The sequence below is a fragment of the Oncorhynchus tshawytscha genome, unplaced genomic scaffold, assembly GCF_018296145.1.
Source record: "Oncorhynchus tshawytscha isolate Ot180627B unplaced genomic scaffold, Otsh_v2.0 Un_contig_3458_pilon_pilon, whole genome shotgun sequence".
In the NCBI taxonomy this organism is placed as follows: domain Eukaryota; kingdom Metazoa; phylum Chordata; class Actinopteri; order Salmoniformes; family Salmonidae; genus Oncorhynchus; species Oncorhynchus tshawytscha.
Window position 1 is genome coordinate 395414 of NW_024609763.1, and position 22298 is coordinate 417711.

The following is a 22298-nucleotide window of genomic DNA, read 5'->3' on the forward strand; positions in this document are numbered from 1 at the left end:
AACAATTTCTAAGATTTTACTGAGTTACAGTTCATACAAAAATATCTGTCAATTGTTATGAATTAACTAGGCCCTAATCCATGACTGGGAATACAGATATGACTCTGTTGGTCACAGACACTTTTTAAAAAGGTAGTCAGTATCTGGTGAGACCACCATTTGCCTCATGCAGTGCGACATCTCCTTCATGTAAAACAATGGATTTAATGTATTTTTGTATTGAATACGTGTCGTGGAAATTAACACCAGGGACTCAAAGTAAAACTTAAATGAATAATTATTTATTATCAGGAAGCTGGAGAGGTTCCAACAAACTTAAAACACCAGAGTACGGTCTGGAGCTCTTTCGGGGCAGTCCCGTTAGTTCTCTTATATACTGTTTACACAGACAAGTTATATTTGCATGATTTACATTATTCATAATTAATTGATCATTGACGTTTGGTTCCTGCATGTGACTGGCACTGTCTCCTATCTTAACTTATAGAACATATTCTGCCAAAAGGTCTGAGGGGTCATGACCGTCTCCCCTCACATCTCTACCCAGCACCAACAGGAACCAATAATTGTATGAGACAAGATGTACAATTCAAGGCTCTTTCTTCAGACAACAACATTTCCCTCACACATTAATATGAACCTACAATTGTTGAAACATTATTCTACATGATTTAATGGACAATAGGAGTTAATGAAATAAGATACAGAACTCCTACTCCAAGACGCTTGATACATATGGATCCAGAGCTGCATATCATGCTACACAGGTTACCTTGGTAATCAGACTTAGTAAACTGTTAGCGAATGGGAGATGGATGACTCTTTACAATATGTTTTCTATTGAAACTTCATTTAGAGATCTGAAACTGGTGCCGGAGAGGAGGGAGATAAAAAACAACATATTCGTGCATCCTGGTGTTTTTTCAGTGACCCGGAATGAGCAAAGCTCTTTCCACATAGACAGGAATAAGGTTTCTCTCCAGTGTGTATTCGCTGGTGTGTAGTCAGGTCTCCTGATCGACTGAAGCTCTTCCCACACTGATCACAGCTATAAGGCTTCTCTCCTGTGTGTATGCGTTGGTGTTTAGTCAGGTTTCCTGATTCATTGAAGCTCTTCCCACACTGATCACAGCTATAAGGTTTCTCTCCAGTGTGTATGCGTTGGTGTGTAGTCAGGGTGAAATCTAGAGCAAAACTCTTTCCACACTGATCACAGCTATAAGGCTTCTCTCCTGTGTGTATGCGTTGGTGTGTAGTCAGGTCTCCTGATCGACTGAAGCTCTTCCCACACTGATCACAGCTATAAGGCTTCTCTCCTGTGTGTATGCGTTGGTGTTTAGTCAGGTTTCCTGATTCATTGAAGCTCTTCCCACACTGATCACAGCTATAAGGCTTCTCTCCTGTGTGTATGCGTTGGTGTTTAGTCAGGTGTCCTGATTGATTGAAGCTCTTCCCACACTGATCACAGCTATAAGGCTTCTCTCCTGTGTGTATGCGTTGGTGTTCAGTCAGGTCTCCTGATCGACTGAAGCTCTTCCCACACTGATCACAGCTATAAGGCTTCTCTCCTGTGTGTATGCGTTGGTGTATAGTCAGGTGATCTGACGTCCTGAAACTCTTCTCACACTGATCACAGCTATAAGGCTTCTCTCCTGTATGTATGCGTTGGTGTATAGTCAGGTGATCTGACGTCCTGAAACTCTTCTCACACTGATCACAGCTATAAGGCTTCTCTCCTGTGTGTATGCGTTGGTGTGTAGTCAGGTCTCCTGATCGACTGAAGCTCTTCCCACACTGATCACAGCTATAAGGCTTCTCTCCTGTGTGTATGCGTTGGTGTGTAGTCAGGTCTCCTGATCGACTGAAGCTCTTCCCACACTGATCACAGCTATAAGGCTTCTCTCCTGTGTGTATGCGTTGGTGTATAGTCAGGTGTACTAATTGATTGAAGCTCTTCCCACACTGATCACAGCTATAAGGCTTCTCTCCTGTGTGTATGCGTTGGTGTATAGTCAGGTCTCCTGATGGATTGAATCTCTTCCCACACTGATCACAGCTATAAGGCGGTCCTGTGTGTTTTTGTGTAGTCTGGAATCCTGATCGTTTGAAGCATTTCTCACAATCAAAGCAGGGATAAGGCCTCTCCCCTGTATGAATTCTCTGATGAGATTTTAAAGTTTTAGATGCAGTGAAACTCTTCCCGCACTGAGAGCAGTGGAACGGTTTCTCTCCGGGGTGAATTTGCTCATGAATAGTCAAGTCTTGTTTAGCAAAACTCTTCCCACAGACAGAGCAGTGTTGAGGTTTCTTCCCTCTACCTCTATGCCGGTGTTTCGATCTGGAGAGACTCTTCTCTTTCTTGTCAGCATCATGATGTTGTTGAGGCTCCCCAGATGATAAGCCCCTCCCACTTAGAGAGCAACGATAAGGGATGTCCCCTGTGAAACAAAGGCATTGGATAGTTAGGTTTTGCAAATATGGGTCCATAAACAGATGGGTCCTTCCATGAAATTAAGGCCTTTTGGGTCCCTTTCATATTTTCCAGTAGAATATTGTGCATCAGCATTATATTTTAAATCTGTTATTAAATAATATGAATAAAGACTTGCTAAAGTGACAATTCTGAATTTGAAAAGTCCCTCCATCAACCCTGTGTCACATCAACCCTGTGTCACTTCTAGAAAGATTTTAACCCAACTAATACAATCATTTCTCCAAGTTTTACCATCGTTGAGTAAAGTTACAAGTGCAGAATAATACGATTATTGTTAAGCCAATTAGTATAAGAGTTTGATTTAAACGTTGACATGCTTTGAATGAACAATTTCCCTAATAATCCTGTTTACATGGACACATCTAAATAAACGTTCACTGCACTCGGTCAAAAGAAGTTAGCTGGCGCTGCTTGTGTTATAGCACATACACAGATTAAATACACCTCTATAACTCTGATTAAAGTGTTTACATGTCCTAATCATTCTAAAGAATTCTCAGAAAACCAGGTGTTTTTAAAGGCGTATGCTTACTTCGGTTATGACCTTACACCAATTAAGATCAGCAGTGAAAGGTGTTTAATGGCAAATTATGAGTGTGCATGTAAAGCCCTGGTTATTTGGTTACTTTGACAGTCATTTCTGAACATTATTACATTTAATTAGTGATTCATTTACATCTGTCCCTCATTTTAAGGTCAACCCATGTTGTAATATGGTGAAACTGTTCCTTACGTTTTTGGGGGAAAAGAAACATTGAACATCAAACAGTCAAATTATAGAGCCAAGGCAGGTAAGCAGGTTCTAGTCTTTTTATCAATTCTCTGGTGTTTTTTGTAGAAAACTGAGCAAGTGAACCATTTTACCCATAAATTGATATGGTAGAATATATTATTTTGTGACGCTTGCATTCAATGTTCACCACCGGTGGAACAAAACTAGCTTCCATTAGCCCTGTCATAAGCACTTTTGTGGCTGATTTAAAAGGACTATTTTACCAATGTAAACTAGTGGTTGTTGTTTTCAGTTGTCCCACGTTACTTTATTTAGCACATTGGCACTTACTACAGTATGTATTTTCATATAACCTCTTGGGAAAACATGTTTTTATGAAGTTGAACATGTGCTCTTCATGAAAGAATGTTAAAATTAGGTGAAATCAAACATTTGGGGGGAGCAAGTTACACTTCTCAAAATTAGGTGAAATCTGAAAGTGTTTTGGGGGGAGCTTCTCAAAATTAGGTGGAACGACCAGATATTTTCATCAATACATAATGAACCAATTCATTGTTACAGAAGCAGACTGTAATCTAATCCACATGGTTCTTACTTAATGAAATCATATCTCCATGTTCCTCTTCTAGTCTCTCAGTTCCACTCTGCCCCGGTGTTTTCCTGCAGTCGACCAGAACCAGCAGTAAAGTACGGAGAGGCGGATGACCTGGGGACTCCTGGAGGGTGGAGGGGGACTCCTGGAGGGTGGAGGGGGACAGGCTAGCCTTTTGCTGTTCGACAAGACGTATTACAGTTGATCATTAAACCAAATATTGTATTAATTCAGTCTAAACCTCTGATTTGGGTGCATCCCTCGAATATCTCCTTTTACCTGAAATGTTCAATCGTTCACTGCAACCCACAAATATAAGAGCGTTGGATTGGTGGAGGCATGGGCTAGTTTCCACCATATTTCTTATACCAGTCATTTCCTATCAAACAGCGCGGAAGAGAAGAAACAAAAGGGATAACTGTGCCCAAAATCTGGCTTATTTGATCATATATACATTTTCGTAACGAGTAGGTTGTTAGGAGTGTATTGGTAAAAGTAGGACACGTCACATCCAGGCAACTTTGAGAAAGAAAAACACTTTGTATGGAAGTAGTGCCTGGTCATCACTAGTTACTACAACCCACGCCCATTTATACAACTGGTCTTTTAAAATGTGATTTTAACCCTAACCTAGCAAACACTAACTTTATGCATAACCCTAAATGAATAAAAATACGTTATAGGCGTTTGACTCTGTGGCTGTGTAACTCGTGGAAACACGCATATCTGCCCTCTCATTGACTATAATGGTCCCACCTGATCTTGCATCTTCCTGATTGCCTTCCAGCTACATTTCAAATTCAACAGCCCTCGGCTCTAAACCCTCAGCCCTTGAATGACGTTTTACATCCGAGTGCCTTAAATGTGTACCTTAAAAATGTCCCTTGCCCAAGCGAGGGAGAGTGATTATGGGAGAGGCAACGTCCTTGGTGGAAATCTTGAAGTTTAACTTAAAAACAACCAACCTAAAGCTATTAATGAACCTAGTAAGCTAACGTGTCTAGCTAGCACTCCTGTCCGGTAGCTAGCTAGTTACCCATAGTTTGGTCATTTATTCCAATACATTTCTGAATTGCACTCATCACTACGAAACTGAGACAATTTTCCAAAGCTAAAATCAATATATTTTTTTAGACAGCTCGATTCATATTCCTGAGATGCTGAAAGTGCAGGTTGTTGATTAAATTTGACACTTCGCGGCCACCAGAGTTTGACATGTGACTACAGTTTGCATTGAGTTGTGGGTCATATCATCCCCGCAAGTGACCAATGTTGTTCACTCGCTCCTTCAAGCAAAATCGAGGGCCAATTTAAGGGAATTAGACCTCCCTTAAAATGGCAATCAAACTGCATCCGGTTTCGACGGGGATACCACGAGGGAAAAACAACGCGTTTGGAACTGCAGCCATTTATTTTCTTTGTAAGAACGGCCACTTGAATATCTGGTCAAATAATGGCTAATGTGAAGATGTGTTTTTTGAACAAATTCTTATTTCCAATGACGGACCATCAACAATGGGTCAACTTCCTTGTTCAGGAACAGAACGACAGGTGTTTATCTGGTCAGCTCGGGGATTCGGTTACTGACCCAACGCTCTAACCACTAGGCTACCTGCCGCTCCAAACAGAACACAGCAATGTAGAGGTTCAAATATGATGAAAACTAGGCCTAGACATTTTATACAACACAGCGGGCATATAATGTTAAAACCAGACTTACCCGATCCATTGTGGAAGCTACGGTTCCTTTGTATGATATGAACTGTTTTCAGCTACAACAGTACAGTTAAACTGCTTTGCTCTAATCTTGTTCTTCTTTGAGGTTTTATGGCAGACTACACCTATTGCCGTATTGCCGCCACCTACTGTACGGCGAGTGAATGAATAATAAAAATGTCCATCCAAATGATTTCTATCGTCGGTAAAGAATGAATGTAATACGTCTCTCCATAATAGTGTCAAATCTAAATGCAGATTTTCCATTATAAATCTACTGATGTCTTGCCAAAAATTCTTTACATTAATAACATTCAAAGATGCAAAACTGTTGCAAAAGGTACAATTTGAATGTATCTATTTTTAAATCTTCATTTAGTGGTTGGCAGGGTAATATTAATGAATAATTTTATAATAACCTTCCTTAATTGTGTTAGAAAGTACGTATGTATGAGACAACAGATATTATCAATAAAACGATTCCTATAAGGAATTACATAAGGTGTATAGAGAGATACAAATTCCTGTTGATACAAGGCAAGTATCACTCTGTTGTTGAATGGACTAAAACAAAAACAAATCTTTACTACTATTGAGTCAACAGGGGTAATCGAAGCTAGGTTCTGAGGGTCTTAACATGTTCCTGAATAATGGGGCGGCAGGTAGCCTAGTGGTTAAAGCATTGGACTAGTAACCGGAAGGTTGCGAGATTGAGTCCCCGACCTGACAAGGTAGAAGTCTGTTGTTCTGCCCCTGAACAAAGCCGTTTTTAACCCGCTGTCATTGAAAATAAGAATTTGTTCTAAACTGACTTACCTAGTTAAATAGGTAAATAAAAAATAAAGCAACACCTGAGGGAATGGAGACTAAAATAATTGTAAACTCTTTAGGCGTTACAGGAATCTTGTAAAGTGATAAGAATGAGTCATAATGAAGTAAAATACTCTGCATTTACAGGTTGTCTCACCAATAGGATATTATTTCTGAACCAATATTTTTAAAACAAAGATTTATTGTTATTCAATATGTACTGATTATTCCAGATATAATATACTGTGGGGAGAAATTATGCTTCTAAATGAAGGATCATGACTAGAAAACCTGCTGATGAAAAGCAGAGTTTCACTGGAACTTTGTCAATAGCAAACCAACATGAAGTTAAGGCCACCAAAGTAGAAAATAAATGATGAGGAATGCAGTTTCTACTCCGCTAGCCAGCACCTCGTCTTAATAGGTGTGCGTTTCTTTTTCTTCTAGATCGTTCTGTTACCCAGTAAACAGCACCCTACCGATAAAAAAGCTCTTAACGCCGAATGATAATTATTTTCCTGACACTGGTCATAGACCCATACAAGATTACTTTGAATATAGCCAAAGGGAGCGTGATAATATCATTATTTCGGAGTCCCTTTTTGACATGCCGGGAGGTAATTCTGACCTCTCGAAAGAACTGTTACATGTATCTAAGCGCCAGACGAGAACGCATCTACATATAGTCACTCTTAGTGATTATGTGCGTCAAGGCATTATTCCACGGGGACTCAGGCGGCAAAAAGAACCATCATTGGGACAGCGCACAGATGATTACTGTGAACGCTGGTATGCCATCCTGAATAAATGCTCTATTGATTTAATGACATTAATTGTTGACCGGTTGAAAAAGGATTTTATTGAAATGGATTACACGATTAAAGACAAACGCACAGCTCTACAAACAGCTGTTAATGATGATGGCATATTCAATGAACTGATGAAAACTAACCAAGCGCTCCAGGACAAGTTGTCTACAGAAATAAAGGAACTTAAAATCAAGAAATTCAACCAAGACAAAAAAGACAAGGCCGATGGTAAAGTCTACTTCTGGAGAAACCCTGACAAAAGAGGTCCTGCTCCCCCTCTCCATGACAGACGCAGGAGGGATGCCGCTTACTTCTATCCACCCTTGTCTGATCAACGCTCTACAACCAGCGCCTCATCGGCTTCCAGCGGTAGTTTTTTATTCAACGAGAGACTGGACGGACGGAGGGCGGAGGAGGCCGCAGGCACGCGCATCGACGAGATGTCGCACCCGACGGGGTAAGAAGAAACGAATATCAGAGGCAGAGGAGACCGTTCACACGGTCCCAGAACCCACGGGACTGAGTGTCTTTAATTTATCAAGCAAGATATTGAGCCCTGCCCATGTCTCTTTGCTTAATAAAGGGTTATATTTTGTGTCTACAACCCAGTGCAACGATTTTGATGTTAAGGTAGACATGTTTAAGTTTTTCAGAAACATCCGTTTAAGGGAATACTTTAGCTCCCCTAATCCTGACACTTCTATTGAACCAGTAGGTTGCTCTCCTGCACATACTCCGACTCCTTTTAGAAGCAAGAGTTATTTTATACCTCCAGCCAATCGCAATCACTCTATCGAGACATATTGCAGACTTGTGGAAAATGATGTTGGACTTCTCCTTAAGAATAAACAGGGATCCAAATCTTTCCATAATTTACCCAAGAATGAAAAACAAGTTTTGCTTGATGTACAATCTGATAGGTCAGTCCTTATTCGTCCTGCTGATAAGGGTGGGTCGGTTGTTCAGTCTGGTACGTCAGTCCTTATTCGTCCTGCTGATAAGGGTGGGTCGGTTGTTCAGTCCTTATTCGTCCTGCTGATAAGGGTGGGTCGGTTGTTCAGTCTGATACGTCAGTCCTTATTCGTCCCGCTGATAAGGATGGGTCGGTTGTTCAGTCTGGTACGTCAGTCCTTATTCGTCCTGCTGATAAGGGTGGGTCGGTTGTTCAGTCTGGTACGTCAGTCCTTATTCGTCCTGCTGATAAGGATGGGTCGGTTGTTCAGTCTGGTACGTCAGTCCTTATTCGTCCTGCTGATAAGGGTGGGTCGGTTGTTCAGTCTGGTACGTCAGTCCTTATTCGTCCTGCTGATAAGGGTGGGTCGGTTGTTCAGTCTGGTACGTCAGTCCTTATTCGTCCTGCTGATAAGGGTGGGTCGGTTGTTCAGTCTGGTACGTCAGTCCTTATTCGTCCTGCTGATAAGGGTGGGTCGGTTGTTCAGTCTGGTACGTCAGTCCTTATTCGTCCTGCTGATAAGGGTGGGTCGGTTGTTCAGTCTGGTACGTCAGTCCTTATTCGTCCTGCTGATAAGGGTGGGTCGGTTGTTCAGTCTGGTACGTCAGTCCTTATTCGTCCTGCTGATAAGGGTGGGTCGGTTGTAGTCATGGATAGGACAGCTTATGTACATGAGTGTCATAGACAGCTGCTTGACAACACCTTTTACAAGAAACTCAGAAGTGACCCCACTTCCCAATTTCAGAATACTATCTTGTCTGTCCTAGATGGGTATTTAAGTTCAGGTCAGATAACCAAAAAAGAACATGCTTTTTTGGCTATTCAACACCCTAAAATTGCCACTTTCTATACTTTGCCGAAATTACACAAGAATGTTACACAACCTCCAGGGCGGGCATTGATGCAGTAACGGCCCCTCTATCTACTTTTGTTGACTTTTTTATTAGACCACTCGCAGAACAGCTACCCTCCTTTGTAAAGGACACCAGCAGTATGATCTCTATCATTGAATCTCTTGATCCTCTCCCTGGAATACCTTGTTGGTTACTTTTGATGTTGAGTCATTATACACTAATATTCCACACGAGGGCGGTATTGAAGCTATGGAACATTTTCTTCTGCAACGTGACCCTAACGTACTCACGCATAACTATTTCATGTTTCTAAATGATTTCTTTATTCAGACTAAAGGGACTGATATGGGATCCCCCATGGCTCCTAACTATGCTAATTTGTATATGGAGAAAGTCTATTTTCAATCCTCTCAAAAATGTTTTCTTGCCTCACATCATTATTTGTAAACGGTATATTGATGATAATTTTGTTCTATGGAGGGGTGATGCAAAACAGCTCCAGGCGTTTTATGCTTTTCTTAACTCCTGTTCTGAGCATCTGAGATTTACTATGCAATCTGATACACGTCAAATCACTTTTCTTGATCTTCTGATCTTGTGTGAAGATAATGTTCTATACACTGATCTTTACAGAAAACCTACTGATCGTAAAAGTTTGTTGAGGGCTGATAGTTGTCACCCACTTCCCTTAAAAAATAGTTTGCCCTACAGCCAATTCTGTCGACTCAAAATAATTAGCAAAAAACATTCCGATTTCGACAGAAATATGGCTGAGACGCAAAGAAAGTTCAAGGAGAGGGGCTACAAGAATGATCAGATTAATATTGCCATTGAGAAAATTCAAAACAAAACGAGACATGACCTTTTTCAAGGTCAGTCTCGCAAAAAGACGCATTCTTGTGTTCTAACTACCCGCTATTCAAAGTGCTCTGAACAAATTAAGGGAATTGTTCACAAACATTGGCACATCCTAAAATCCGATGATAGTCTCTGTAATGTGTTTTAGGACCTTCCCTTGGTCGTATTCTCGCGGGGCAGAAATCTCAGAGACCAATTGGTAAACTCTGATTTACCACCCCAAGATATCCCTGCACCACGTCTATTTGCGCTCCTACTGGATGGAAATTACAAATGTAATGCCTGTGCGCAATGCAATGGCACTTATAAATGTAGATCCTTCAAACACCCACAAACAGGGAAATCGATCACAATAAAAGGTGTTATTACGTGCTCCACTAAGGCAGTTATTTATCTTATAACTTGTCCTTGTGGTAAAAATGATGTAGGTAAAACAAAGCGTGAATTAAAAGTACGTATCTCAGAGCATCGTAGCACCATTAGGTGTAAAAACTTTACTTATCCAGTTGCGGCCCACTTCTTGGAGGCAGGCCACTCGATTTCGTCTCTGCGTTATATTGGCATCGAACATGTCACCCTCCCTAGGAGAGGGGGTGACCTTGATAATTTATTGTTAAAACGAGAGGCTGCCTGGATCTTTAATTTAAAGACCCTTGCGCCCTTCGGTCTCAATGTAGACTTTGATCTGAAGCCATTCTTGTGATTATTGTGACTTTGCCATTGTAATTGTGTGTAAACTTGTGTAGTCAAATTAATCTATGATCGTATGCTATCCATTTGTTTGTATGCTGTTCTTTGTATGACATTTTAATATTTGATTATTAACCAATGATATTAGGCCACTCCTGGCCATGATTACAGACACCTGTGTCTTTTGACACTATATAACGAGTCATCCCGCAGTGTTTGTGATTATACCCTGATGAAGACAGCTTGGCTGTCGAAACGTTGGTATTAAAAATGTTGCATCTGAGCTCCAAGAGTGTGCGGCTCTCTGTTATTTTCGAGGAATGCAGTTCCACATAGAAGTGGGTCTTCTTAGTCAGTGTTTTATCAAACTGATCTTAAAAGTATTATTTAAGGTAGGAATGTCCAGAAAATTCAGCCCACCATACTCATGTGTTCAATGCAACAGTTTCCTAATGTGACGGGTAGCATCTGGTCTGTAGAAAGAGTTCTACATGGAACCAAAGAGGTTCTACCTGAAACTCAAAAGGCTTCTCCTATGGGGACAGCTAAAGAACCCTTTAAGGTTCTAGATAGCACCTTTTTTCCAAAGAGTCTAGTGTTATGCCCACTCCTCGACAACACTTCAACCATCCAAATAAATGTCATGGAATATCACCATGGCGATGAGGATTTGTGAGACGTCATTACATGGACAATCCACAATAGTGACTTAATGACATTTGGAGTCCCTGACATCATTTGTTTGGCTTCTAACTATTAGAGAGGATGGCTGCATCTGAAATGTCACCTGACAGTATATAGGTAATAGGATGCCATTTCAGACAGACTATGTGTAGGTCTGTTCTAGTCTGGTGGATGGATGGTGTAATAGATTGGTCCTGAGTGGCGTAGCGTTCTAAGGTTCAGCATCTCAGTGCAAGAGTCATCACTGTAGTCCCTGGTTTGAATTCAGGCTGCATCACATCCGGCCGAGTCCCATAGAGTGGCACACAATTGGCCCAGCATCGTCCAGGTTTTGACTTGCCTAGTTAAATACAGGTAAAAAAATATATTTTTGAACATGGTATTCTGCCTAGATACAATTATCGCTTACCTGATTGGTTATGTTACCCTTTCTATGAGCTTATAATATAAACAGTGGAGTTAAGACAAATAAATGTTAAGGAAAAAAATTCAACAAATAATGAAGGAATAGCAGTAAAATAGCATTAGTGAGGGTATATACAGGGGGTACCGGTACAGAGAATCAATCTGCGGGGGCACCGGTTAGTCGAGGTAATTGAGGTAATATGTACATGTAGGTAGAGGTAAAGTGACTATGCATAGATAATAAACAGAGTAGCAGCAGTGTAAAAGGGGTCAATATTCTGGGTAGTTTTGATTAGCTGTTCAGGAGTCTTGTGGCTTGGGGGTAGAAGCTGTTAAAAAGCCTTTTGGACCTAGACTTGGCGCTCCGGTACCGCTTGCCGTGCGGTAGCAGAGAATACAGTCTAAGACTAGGGTAGCTGGAGTCTTTGACCATTTTTAGGGCCTTCCTCTGACACCGCCTGGTATAGAGGTCCTGGATGGCAGGAAGCTTGGACCCAGTGACTGGACTGTACGCACTACCTTCTGTAGGGCCTTGAGGTCGGAGGCCGATTGGGCAGCTATAGAACATTTTGAGGTTCAGAGGACCCATGCCGAATCTTTTCAGTCTGCTGAGGGGGAATAAGATTTAAAGATGTTTGAAGTGTATACAGTTTACACAACTTCCAATGGGGAAAAGGGCGTTACAATGAATGCGACATTGGATGGAAAGGATTTGGACATGCAATTAGACACAGAGGCCGCTGTCTCTCTGGTCTTGGAAATGTGTTACTGTGATGCTCTGAGTCACCTGCCATTAAGGACAACGCAGTGAGACAATTTCTTTGCTAGGTGAGACAATTCCTTTGCTAGGTGAGACAATTCATTTGCGAGGTGAGACAATTCCTTTGCGAGGTGAGACAATTCCTTTGCGAGGTGAGACAATTCCTTTGCGAGGTGAGACAATTCCTTTGCGAGGTGAGACAATTCCTTTGCGAGGTGAGACAATTCCTTTGCGAGGTGAGACAATTCCTTTGCGAGGTGAGACAATTCCTTTGCGAGGTGAGAACATTCCTTTGTGAGGTAAGTAAGAACATTCCTTTGTGAGAACATTCCTTTGTGAGGTGAGAACATTCCTTTGTGAGGTGAGAACATTCCTTTGTGAGGTGAGAACATTCCTTTGTGAGGTGAGAACATTCCTTTGTGAGGTGAGAACATTCCTTTACGAGGTGATAATCGACAGCCATTCAAAGTTGTTGGAAGTTTTTCACATAACTTCAATGACATCAACAAACTTCATCAAAACCCTTCGAAGGCTGTTTGCAGTCTATGGATTGTGCAAATAAATTGTCTCTGATAATGGACTCCAGTTGGTCTCTTCTGATTCCAAACAATTCCTACAAAACAACAGAATCAAACAGACCCTTGTTCCTGCTTACCATCCTGACTCGAATGGTGCAGCAGAAAGGTCAGTCTAGATCCTCAAGCGAGCTCTGAAAAAAAAACGTATTGGAGGACAACAGACAATCTACTGTCTTTCTCAAGCATCGCTGAGCCAATGTTCCGCAGGAACCCCCCACAGAGTCACATGTCAGACCCCTGCTGAGCTCTTCCTGAAGCTCCAGATCCGAACACGCTTCAACCTACTCCGACCTGACCTAGCCTAAACAGTGGAAGAAAACATGCCAAACAAAAGAAACACCATGACCATGGTAGACTACACCTTTGAGTTTTCCAGGAGGAAGAACAAGTGTGACAGGGAAAGAGAAATGGATTCAGGCGACAGTAATCTGGAGACTGGGACCTGTGACTTACCTCATTCAGGACGGAAAGAGAAAACGTTTAAATCACTGTGTAGATTTATTGTTAGGCCTCATTAAATAAAGCTGATTATATTGTGTTATTTAATACATGGAGCGTACTAAGTGTAATCAAACCCAGCATATACTTTTGTTTAAAAAGGGATGATTTAACTCAAAATAAATGATATTGATTTTACTAAAAATCTAAAAATCAAAACAATTACAATGTTAATTGCATGATGTGTATGAAGGGCCCGATTCAGACTTGAGATATGTTGACGTAACATGAAGTCAAGTCAATAAAACATGGACATTTGGCAATATTTTGTGACTTAACCTCTTAACCCCATCCCGTGAACGGGACCGTTGTCATCATCTGACACTAATTAGCATAACGCAACGGACATAAATCTTCCTAGAAAATCTTCCTATTCATGAAAATCACAAGTGAAATATATTGGAACACAGCTTAGCCTTTTGTTAATCACACTGTCATCTCAGATTTTCAATGCTTTACAGCCAAAGCTAGATAAGCATTTGTGTAAGTTTATCGATAGCCTAGCATAGCATTATGCCTTGCTAGCAGCAGGCAACCTTGTCACAAAAATCAGAAAAGCAATCAAATTAAATAATTTACCTTTGATGAACTTCGGATGGTTTCACTCACGAGACTCCCAGGTAGATAGCCAAAGTTCATTTTTTTTGTAGGCGAAATAGCTCCGTTTGGTCTTCACGTTTGGCTGAGAAATTGACCGGAAATTGCGGTCATAACTCCAAAAAATATTCCAAATTAGCTCCATAATATCGACAGCAACATGGCAAACGTTGTTTAGAATCAATCCTCAAGGTGTTTTTCAAATATCTATTCGATAATATATCCACCGGGACAATTGGTTTCTCAGTAGAAGCGATTGGAATACTGGCTACCTCTGTACTTTACGCAAGATTTTCTGCGGGAGCATCATGTGACCACTTGCACAATGTAGCCCCCTACGGGTATTCCAACATAAATGCGTAAAAACTACGTCACAATGCTGTAGACACCTTGGGGAATATGTAGAAAGCATAAGCCGGCTCACAGCACATTCACAGCTCAATAGGGACTCATTGGCATGCAGTGCTTTCAAAATATGGGGCACTCCGGATTGGATTTTTCTCAGGCTTTCGCCTGCAACATCAGTTCTGTACTACTCACAGACAATATCTTTACAGTTTTAGAAAGGTTAGAGTGTTTTCTATCCAAAGCTGTCAATTATATGCATATTCTAGCATCTTGTCCTGACAAAATATCCCGTTTAAAACGGGAACGTTTTTTTCCCAAAAATGAAAATACTGCCCTTGGAGTCTCAACAGGTTTTAAGTCGATGTTAAGTTCTCAAGTCTGAATAGGGTCCGAAGTGTGGGTGTATAGTCTTGTGCATTAATGAAGTTACAGAAATTATTTCCCAGTTTGTTGTGCCATGACCCATGACACTTTACAACATTATGGGCATTAGTTTCCTCTCCCTAATACACACACAAAGAGCTAAAATAAAACCTGTGTAATGACGAGTTTGGTATTTTATCTTGTTCCCTTTCAGATATACCAAGAAAAGCTTTTAGCCACAGCTCAGTCTCAAGCCATGAGCCTGCGACCCATGTAGAAATTGTCCAAGACCTTTATTATATATACTATATATATTATATCAAACCCTATAGTCGCCTCTATAGTATATTAAACCCTATAGTATACTATATTAAACCCTACAGTAGACCCTATAGTAAATGCTATGGAGGTTGGCTTAAGTGTTATTAACTTTAAAATGTAAGTGCAGTATGCCCGTCTATAATGCAACTTTGACTGAATCTTTTTGTGTTCAGAGTGCATCCAAAATGGCACCTATTCCCCACATCGTGCACACCTATTCCCCACATCGTGCACACCTATTCCCCACATCGTGCACACCTATTCCCCACATCGTGCACACCTATTCCCCACATCGTGCACACCTATTCCCCACATCGTGCACACCTATTCCCCACATCGTGCACACCTATTCCCCACATCGTGCACACCTATTCCCCACATCGTGCACACCTATTCCCCACATCGTGCACACCTATTCCCCACATCGTGCACACCTATTCCCCACATCGTGCACACCTATTCCCCACATCGTGCACACCTATTCCCCACATCGTGCACTAGAGGGAACAAGGTACCATTTGGAACATTTCTACATCTGGTGAAATGTCTAATTGTTCTGTTGTAGTATCACAGAAAGATATTTCACCGGATGTAGAAATGTGAAGCATCTGCTTGGCATTTCCAAATATGGTAGTGAGAGGAAGCCCATCCTGAATTTAGGTCTTGTTGTGTTCAGGTCTGTTGATTGTGGTCTTTTTGGTTCTGGGTTTGTTGACTGTGGTATATAGTACAGAGGGGTCCTCCCAAGCTTCTTGTGCCGGAGGTCTGTTATTTTTATTGACAATTTATTTAACTAGGCAAGTCAGTTAAGAACAAATTCTTATTTACAATGACGGCCTACCCCGGACGACACTGGGGAATTGTGCCCCGCTCTATGGGACTCCCTATGACGTCCGGATGTGATAGCCTGGAAGAAAGGAGATGCAACATGTCATCATCAATCTTCACTTCTGGGGTCTCATTTTAAGTAATCATGTAGATGTTAATACATTTAAACAAACAACTGCTTGTCTGCATAACATAGAAGTGTTGTATGCATTCCTACCTGTCAAGCAAAAGTACCATCGAATTAAAAGATTATCAGAGATGTAATGGATTGACTTGTTCACCAGGTGGCAGCACTGGGGCGGTTGATTTCACATCATACTGGACATTGTCATCCTCTTTCTTGGGTTGGTGCAGTTGGACAGGGGAGTAGAGGCACTTCCTGGTTATTAAGAGAGGTGGACATTGGTGTAGTGAACGTCATCCTGCTCATCTGTGCTGCAGTAGGGGCCAAACTGGACTGAGTCTCCCTGGAGGAGAAAAGACAGATCAACATACCTTGGGACTATTCCATTGGTTCCACTGTGCCAGGCAAGATTTATCAAACACTGATAAAAACAAATCTGAAAGAAAATAAATACTTTTTGACCTCAACTCACCTGTCCATTCCCTGTTATGCCCCGTGTCAGATTTGGAGGCTTTCTTCATGGTTTTTACACAAATGAATGAATCAGTCATTGAATAACAATCAAGATGATAAAGTGAAAGATAAGTCTTTAGAAAAATGGTCACCTGAACCACATGAAGCCAGAGAGACAGAGGATTAGAACAACATTTCCTATAGCTGCATTCTTCTGTATGGCCCATCAGATGCACTAAAACTGGTAAATGGTTTTACAATAAATGTCTAGATCTTTTTGGAGCAAACTTATTCCAGAAGAGACCTCTGGTCCATATAAAAAACACACAAAAAATGAAGTGAAAAGCAGATGTTGTTGAGCAGATAATGGATTTAATATATTGATCTACTGAATACACACCTAGTATTGTTGAAACATTATTATATATTAAACAATTATTTAATGGATAATATGAGTTTTTAAATAAGATACACCTCTGAACACCCCAACCCACCTCAACATCCCCCTCTACACACAAACGGTTCACTATGACATTGTCCATGATGACATTAAGCCATTTAGATCAAAATGAGAATACATGGACAGGGGACCTGATCCTAGATCAGCACTCCTACTCCAACACACTTGATACATATGGATGCAGAGCTGCATATTATACTATACATGTTACCATGGTATTCAGACTTAGTAACTGTTAGAGAATGGGAGTTGGATGACTCTTTACAAGATGTTTTCTATGTAAACTTTATTTAGGGATCTGGAACCGGTGCCTGTGAGGAGGGAGATGAAAGACGACATGTTTGTGCTTTCTGGTGTTTTTTCAGTGATGCTGAATGAGCAAAGCTCTTTCCACATAGACAGGAGTAAGGTTTCTCTCCAGTGTGTATTCGCTGGTGTGTTGTCAGATTGAAATCTAGAGCAAAACTCTTTCCACACTGATCACAGCTATAAGGCTTCTCTCCTGTGTGTATTCGTTGGTGTCTAGTCAGGTGTACTGATTGATTGAAGCTCTTCCCACACTGATCACAGCTATAAGGCTTCTCTCCAGTGTGTATGCGTTGGTGTGTAGTCATGTCTCCTGACTGATTGAAGCTCTTCCCACACTGATCACAGCTATAAGGCTTCTCTCCTGTGTGTATGCGTTGGTGTTTAGTCAGGCCTCCTGAATGACTGAAGCGCTTCCCACACTGATCACAGCTATAAGGCTTCTCTCCCGTGTGTATGCGTTGGTGTGTAGTCAGGTGGTCTGATTTCCTGAAGCGCATCCCACATTGATCACAGCTATTAGACTTCTCTCGATTGTGTATGCATTGGTGTGTAGTCTGGGCTCCTAATTGATTGAAGTATTTCCCACAATCAAAGCAGGGATAAGGCCTCTCCCCTGTATGAATTATCTGATGAGATTTTAAGGTTTTAGATGCAGCGAAACTCTTCCCACGCTGAGAGCAGTGGTACGGTTTCACACTGGTGTGAATCCGCTGGTGAAATATCAATTCCTTCTGTTTAGCAAAACTCTTCCCACAGTCAGAGCAGCAGTGGTGAGGTTTCTTCCCTATACCTCTATGCTGGTGCTTCTTGAGGTGTTCTGGTCTGGAGAGACTCTTCTCTTTCTTGTCAGCATCATGATGTTGAGGCTCCCCAGATGATAAGCCCCTCTCACTGAGAGAGCAACGATTAGAGATGTCACCTGTGAAACAAAGACAGTAGTAGGTAGGTTGTGTAAATATGGGTCCATTAACAGATGAGTCGTTCCATGAAATGAATGCCCTTTGCATCTCTTTGATTTTCTTCAGTAGAAATTTTGCACCAATATTGATTTTTAAATCTGTTATATTAAATAGAGCCCTTTAATACTAAACACATGGAGAATTCGACTAATCAGATTTTTATTGTGAATAAAGACTTTCTAAACTGACAAGTTTCTGCATTTTGACAAGTTCCTCCATCAACCCTGTGTCACCTCAACCCTGTGTCACCTCAACCCTATTTAACTTCTATTAATATTTTAACCCAACTAATACAATCATTTCTCCAAATTTTACCATCATTGAGTAAAGTTACAAGTGCAGAATAATATGATTATTGGGAAGTCAATTAGTATAAGAGTTTGATTTAAACGTTGACATGCTTTGAAAGAACAATTTCCCTAATAAACCTGTTTACATGGACACATCTGAAATCAGGCTGCCTGACGGGACTTTGCTGAAAATGGCCAATCAAAATAAACATTCTACCACAGCATGTTATTTTTTTGAAGCATATTTAATTCTGAGTTATGACAAATTCAGTTTGTATGTGAAAACTGTCTAAGATGCATACTTTGTTTTTCCTGAACTCACTGCACTCGGTCAAAAGAAGTTAGCTGGCGCTGCTTGTGTTAGCACATACACAGATTAAATACACCTCTATAACTCTGATTAAAGTGTTTACATGTCCTAATCATTCTAAAGATTAAAAACACCTGGTTTTCAAAGGCGTATCCTTACTTCGGTTATGACCTTACACCAATTAAGATCAGCAGAGTAAGATGTTTACATGACTAATGTCATACTCAGTTTAATAGGAAATGATTAGTGTGCATGTAAAGCCCTAGTTATTTGGTTACTTTAACAGTCATTTCTGAACATTATTTATTTCATGTGATTAGTGAGTCTGTCCCTCATTTTAAGGTCTACCCTGTTACATGAACTGAACTCTTGTTTTAATATGGTGAAACTGTTCCTACATTTTTGTAGTAAAATGCTTTATGAAGTTGAACATGTGCTCTTTATGACAGAATGTTAAAATTAATTTAAAAAATTTAAAAACTTCTCAAAATTGGGTGGAACGACCATACTTTAATCAATATATAATTCATCATTACAGAAGCAGACTGTAGTCTCATCCACACACCATGGTTCTTACTTAATGAAATCATATCTCCATGTTCCTCTTCTAGTCTCTCAGTTCCACTCTGCCCCGGTGTTTTCCTGCAGTCGACCAGACCCAGCAGTAAAGCGGTCCCGGGAGACGTTTGACCTGGGGACTCCACGAAGGTGGAGGGGAACGGAATAGCTTTGTCCTGTTGGACGCAATAAATATTTAACATAATTTATCAATAAACCAAATGTTGTATTAATTTAGTCTGAACCTCTGATTGATTTGGGTGCATCCCTAGAATATCTCCTTTTTCCTCAAATTTCCAATCGTTCACAACTTCCCACTAATCTAATAGTATTGGGTTGGTGGAGGAATGGGCTAGTTTCCACCATATATCTCATACCAGTCATTTCCTATCAAACAGTGAGGAAGAGGCAAAGAGAGAGGGGTAACTGGGCCCAAAATCTGGCTTCTGCCTTATTTGATCAAATTTCAATTTCTTAACGATTAGGTTGTTAGGAGTGTATTGATAAAAGTAAGACACTTTATATGGGAGTAGCGCCCGGTCGTCACTAGTAACCGCAAACAGTCAAACCACGCCCATTCTACCATTGATCTTATTAACAACACTTCTAACTTTATGCCTAATAATGGTCCCACCTGATCTTATTGTGAATTTTCCAGTACTTATGTGGCAATGATATATTTCAGAAGGAGCCAGCAAAACTAGTGCACTCTATATGTGCTCTGGGTCATTAGACATGCACCTGTCTGGGGGTTTGACACAGCTGGTTATTCCTGTAACTGTGTTATGACCAACCATGTACTGTTGCTATGGTTAAACCTCTTGGGTATTTTCCAGAATAGGGGTGTCCCTTTCAGAGGAGTTAGCAGGATGACATGTATGGTTATCCCTGTAGAGTGCCACGGTCTGTTACTACGGTCCTACATGCATGAACCTGGCTTAAGGGGAGTGAAGGTCTATTTTTGTCTATTTCTGTGGCTCTACGTGTTCCATGCCCTAATATGAAGGCTATATGATAAGTGGCTAAATGCCAGAGGGGATGAGCCATTAAGAGGAGTTACTGTGAGTGTGACCTGAGGACAAATATATAAAACGTATGTGCCAAGACTGGAAGACAGTTGAATTCATGAACCAACTCGGCTTTTATTATGAAGTAATAAGAAGTCCATTTGAACTCACATACTCCGGTATTTGTAAAATATGATTGACCGAATATTTCCACGACTATCTTGCCTCTCTTCCGATTGCCTTCCATATTTGAAGACTTTATTTTCTTTGTTAGAGCAGTCACTTGAGTATCTGGTCAAGTAATGGATAATGTGTTCGAAATCATTGAAGGAATGTTAACATGTGCACACTGGGAGGAAGGAGAAATAATTAGGTCATAGTCACAGATTCCTAAACATTATATAGCAATAGGCTACTTGGTTGAAGAAAAAACAAATCCCAACAAGTTTTACCGTCATGTTTTTTTTTGTCCAGCAAGTTTTAAACCAAACACATGAATGTGGAGTATCAAAGATGATGAAAACTAGGCCTAGACATTTTATACAACACAGTAGGCATATAATGTTAAAACCAGACTTACCCAATCCATCGTGGAAGCTATTGTTTCTTTGTATGATATGAAATGTTGTAGGCTACAGTACAGTTAGACTACGTTGTTGTAGTGTTCAGATAACGACTAAGGAGTTTCCGAGAGAAAATTCGATTCTCAAGGCTGCAAGTTATGCGCCCCTGGACCAGAGCAATCAAACATCTATTTAAATATCGTAATTAAAGTTAATAAAAATAAACGTCTCACGTAGCCTAATATTACTTCAGAAAGTTCTTATAAATGTCAAGTAATGTCATGAAAACGTCCAACAACACCCACTTTCACTAAGAATCCTGTTGTCTGCTATCGTTTACTTTTACCTGGCAGCTATTTGGAACACATGCGCAAGAGGGAGTATCTCAACAGGCCAATCTCCCTCGTGAGGGAATGTCTTGGAATTAAATGTTCCGGTCTTTCGCTGCTGCTGTAATGGCAGCTGCTGTACACTACCAGCACTGATAGGACAAGGAGCTGTTTATGCAAGTCTTTGCAATGGGTGCATCAAACCTAATTCACAAGTAATTATCCGGTCAAAAATAAACGTAAGTCCAGTGGTGGAAAAAGTACCCAATTGTCATACTTGACTAAAGTAAAGATACCATAATAGAAAATTAAGTGAAAGTCACCCAATAAAATTCTACTTGAGTAAAAGTCTAAAAGTATTTGGTTTTAAATATACTTAAGTAACAAAAGTAAACATAATTACTCAAATATACTTAAGAATTAAAAGTAAAAGTAGGAATAATTCAAATGTCTTTAAACAAAGCAAACCAGGCGGCACAATTTTCTAGTTTTTATTTTATTTAAGGATAGCCAGAGCAACACTCAGACATCATTTACAAACAAAGTATTTGTATTTAGTGAGTCCACTAGATCAGAGGCAGTAAGGATGTCCAGGGATATTCTCTTGATAAGTGTGTGAATTGAACCATTTTCAGTCCTACTAAGCATTCAACATGTAACAAGTACTTTTGTGATTCAGGGAAAATGTATGGAGTAAAAAGTACATCATTTTCTTTAGGAATTTAGTGAAGTAAAAGTAAAAGTTGTCAAATATAGTCAGCACTCGAATGCTAGCTAACGAACGGTCTGTGTGCTGACTACAGGTTTAACTAACATTAGTGTATTGTAACATTGACACTGTGTGCTGACTGCAGGTTTGGAGGCCACTCTACAAATGAACTCTATCCTGACACCTCTGGAGCAGTGCTGCTGGTATATCATGGTACATGATTAAACATTAAGGCGCAGTAAGTTGTGTTATGAATACATATACTCATTTTCTTTACTCAATTACTTTCATTTTCTCGGCGGACGTCCATATGGTTTGAGGTACAAACTTTCTGAAG

The 22298-nt window shown here is 40.5% G+C and overlaps 1 protein-coding gene across 3 annotated transcripts; it reads right to left on the reverse strand.

Annotated features, from left to right (window-relative positions):
• Positions 1-259: 259 nt before the first annotated feature.
• LOC112239805 (zinc finger protein OZF) lies at positions 260-21275 on the reverse strand. 3 transcript variants are annotated; one of them, XM_042317699.1, is made up of 4 exons: positions 5540-5650; positions 3823-3997; positions 1659-2438; positions 260-1574 (listed from the first exon to the last, which is right to left on the reverse strand). In XM_042317699.1, exons 1-4 carry the CDS (start codon positions 5546-5548, stop codon positions 853-855), a joined length of 1686 nt encoding a protein of 561 aa, XP_042173633.1. In that variant the 5' UTR covers positions 5549-5650; the 3' UTR covers positions 260-852. The 3 variants fall into 3 exon arrangements, with proteins under 3 accessions (XP_042173633.1, XP_042173632.1, XP_024263980.2); XM_042317698.1 differs by having other exon boundaries at positions 260-2438; positions 5540-5649; XM_024408212.2 differs by lacking the exons at positions 260-1574; positions 1659-2438; positions 3823-3997; positions 5540-5650 and adding exons at positions 16820-18155; positions 19373-19529; positions 20941-21275.
• Positions 21276-22298: the final 1023 nt, after the last annotated feature.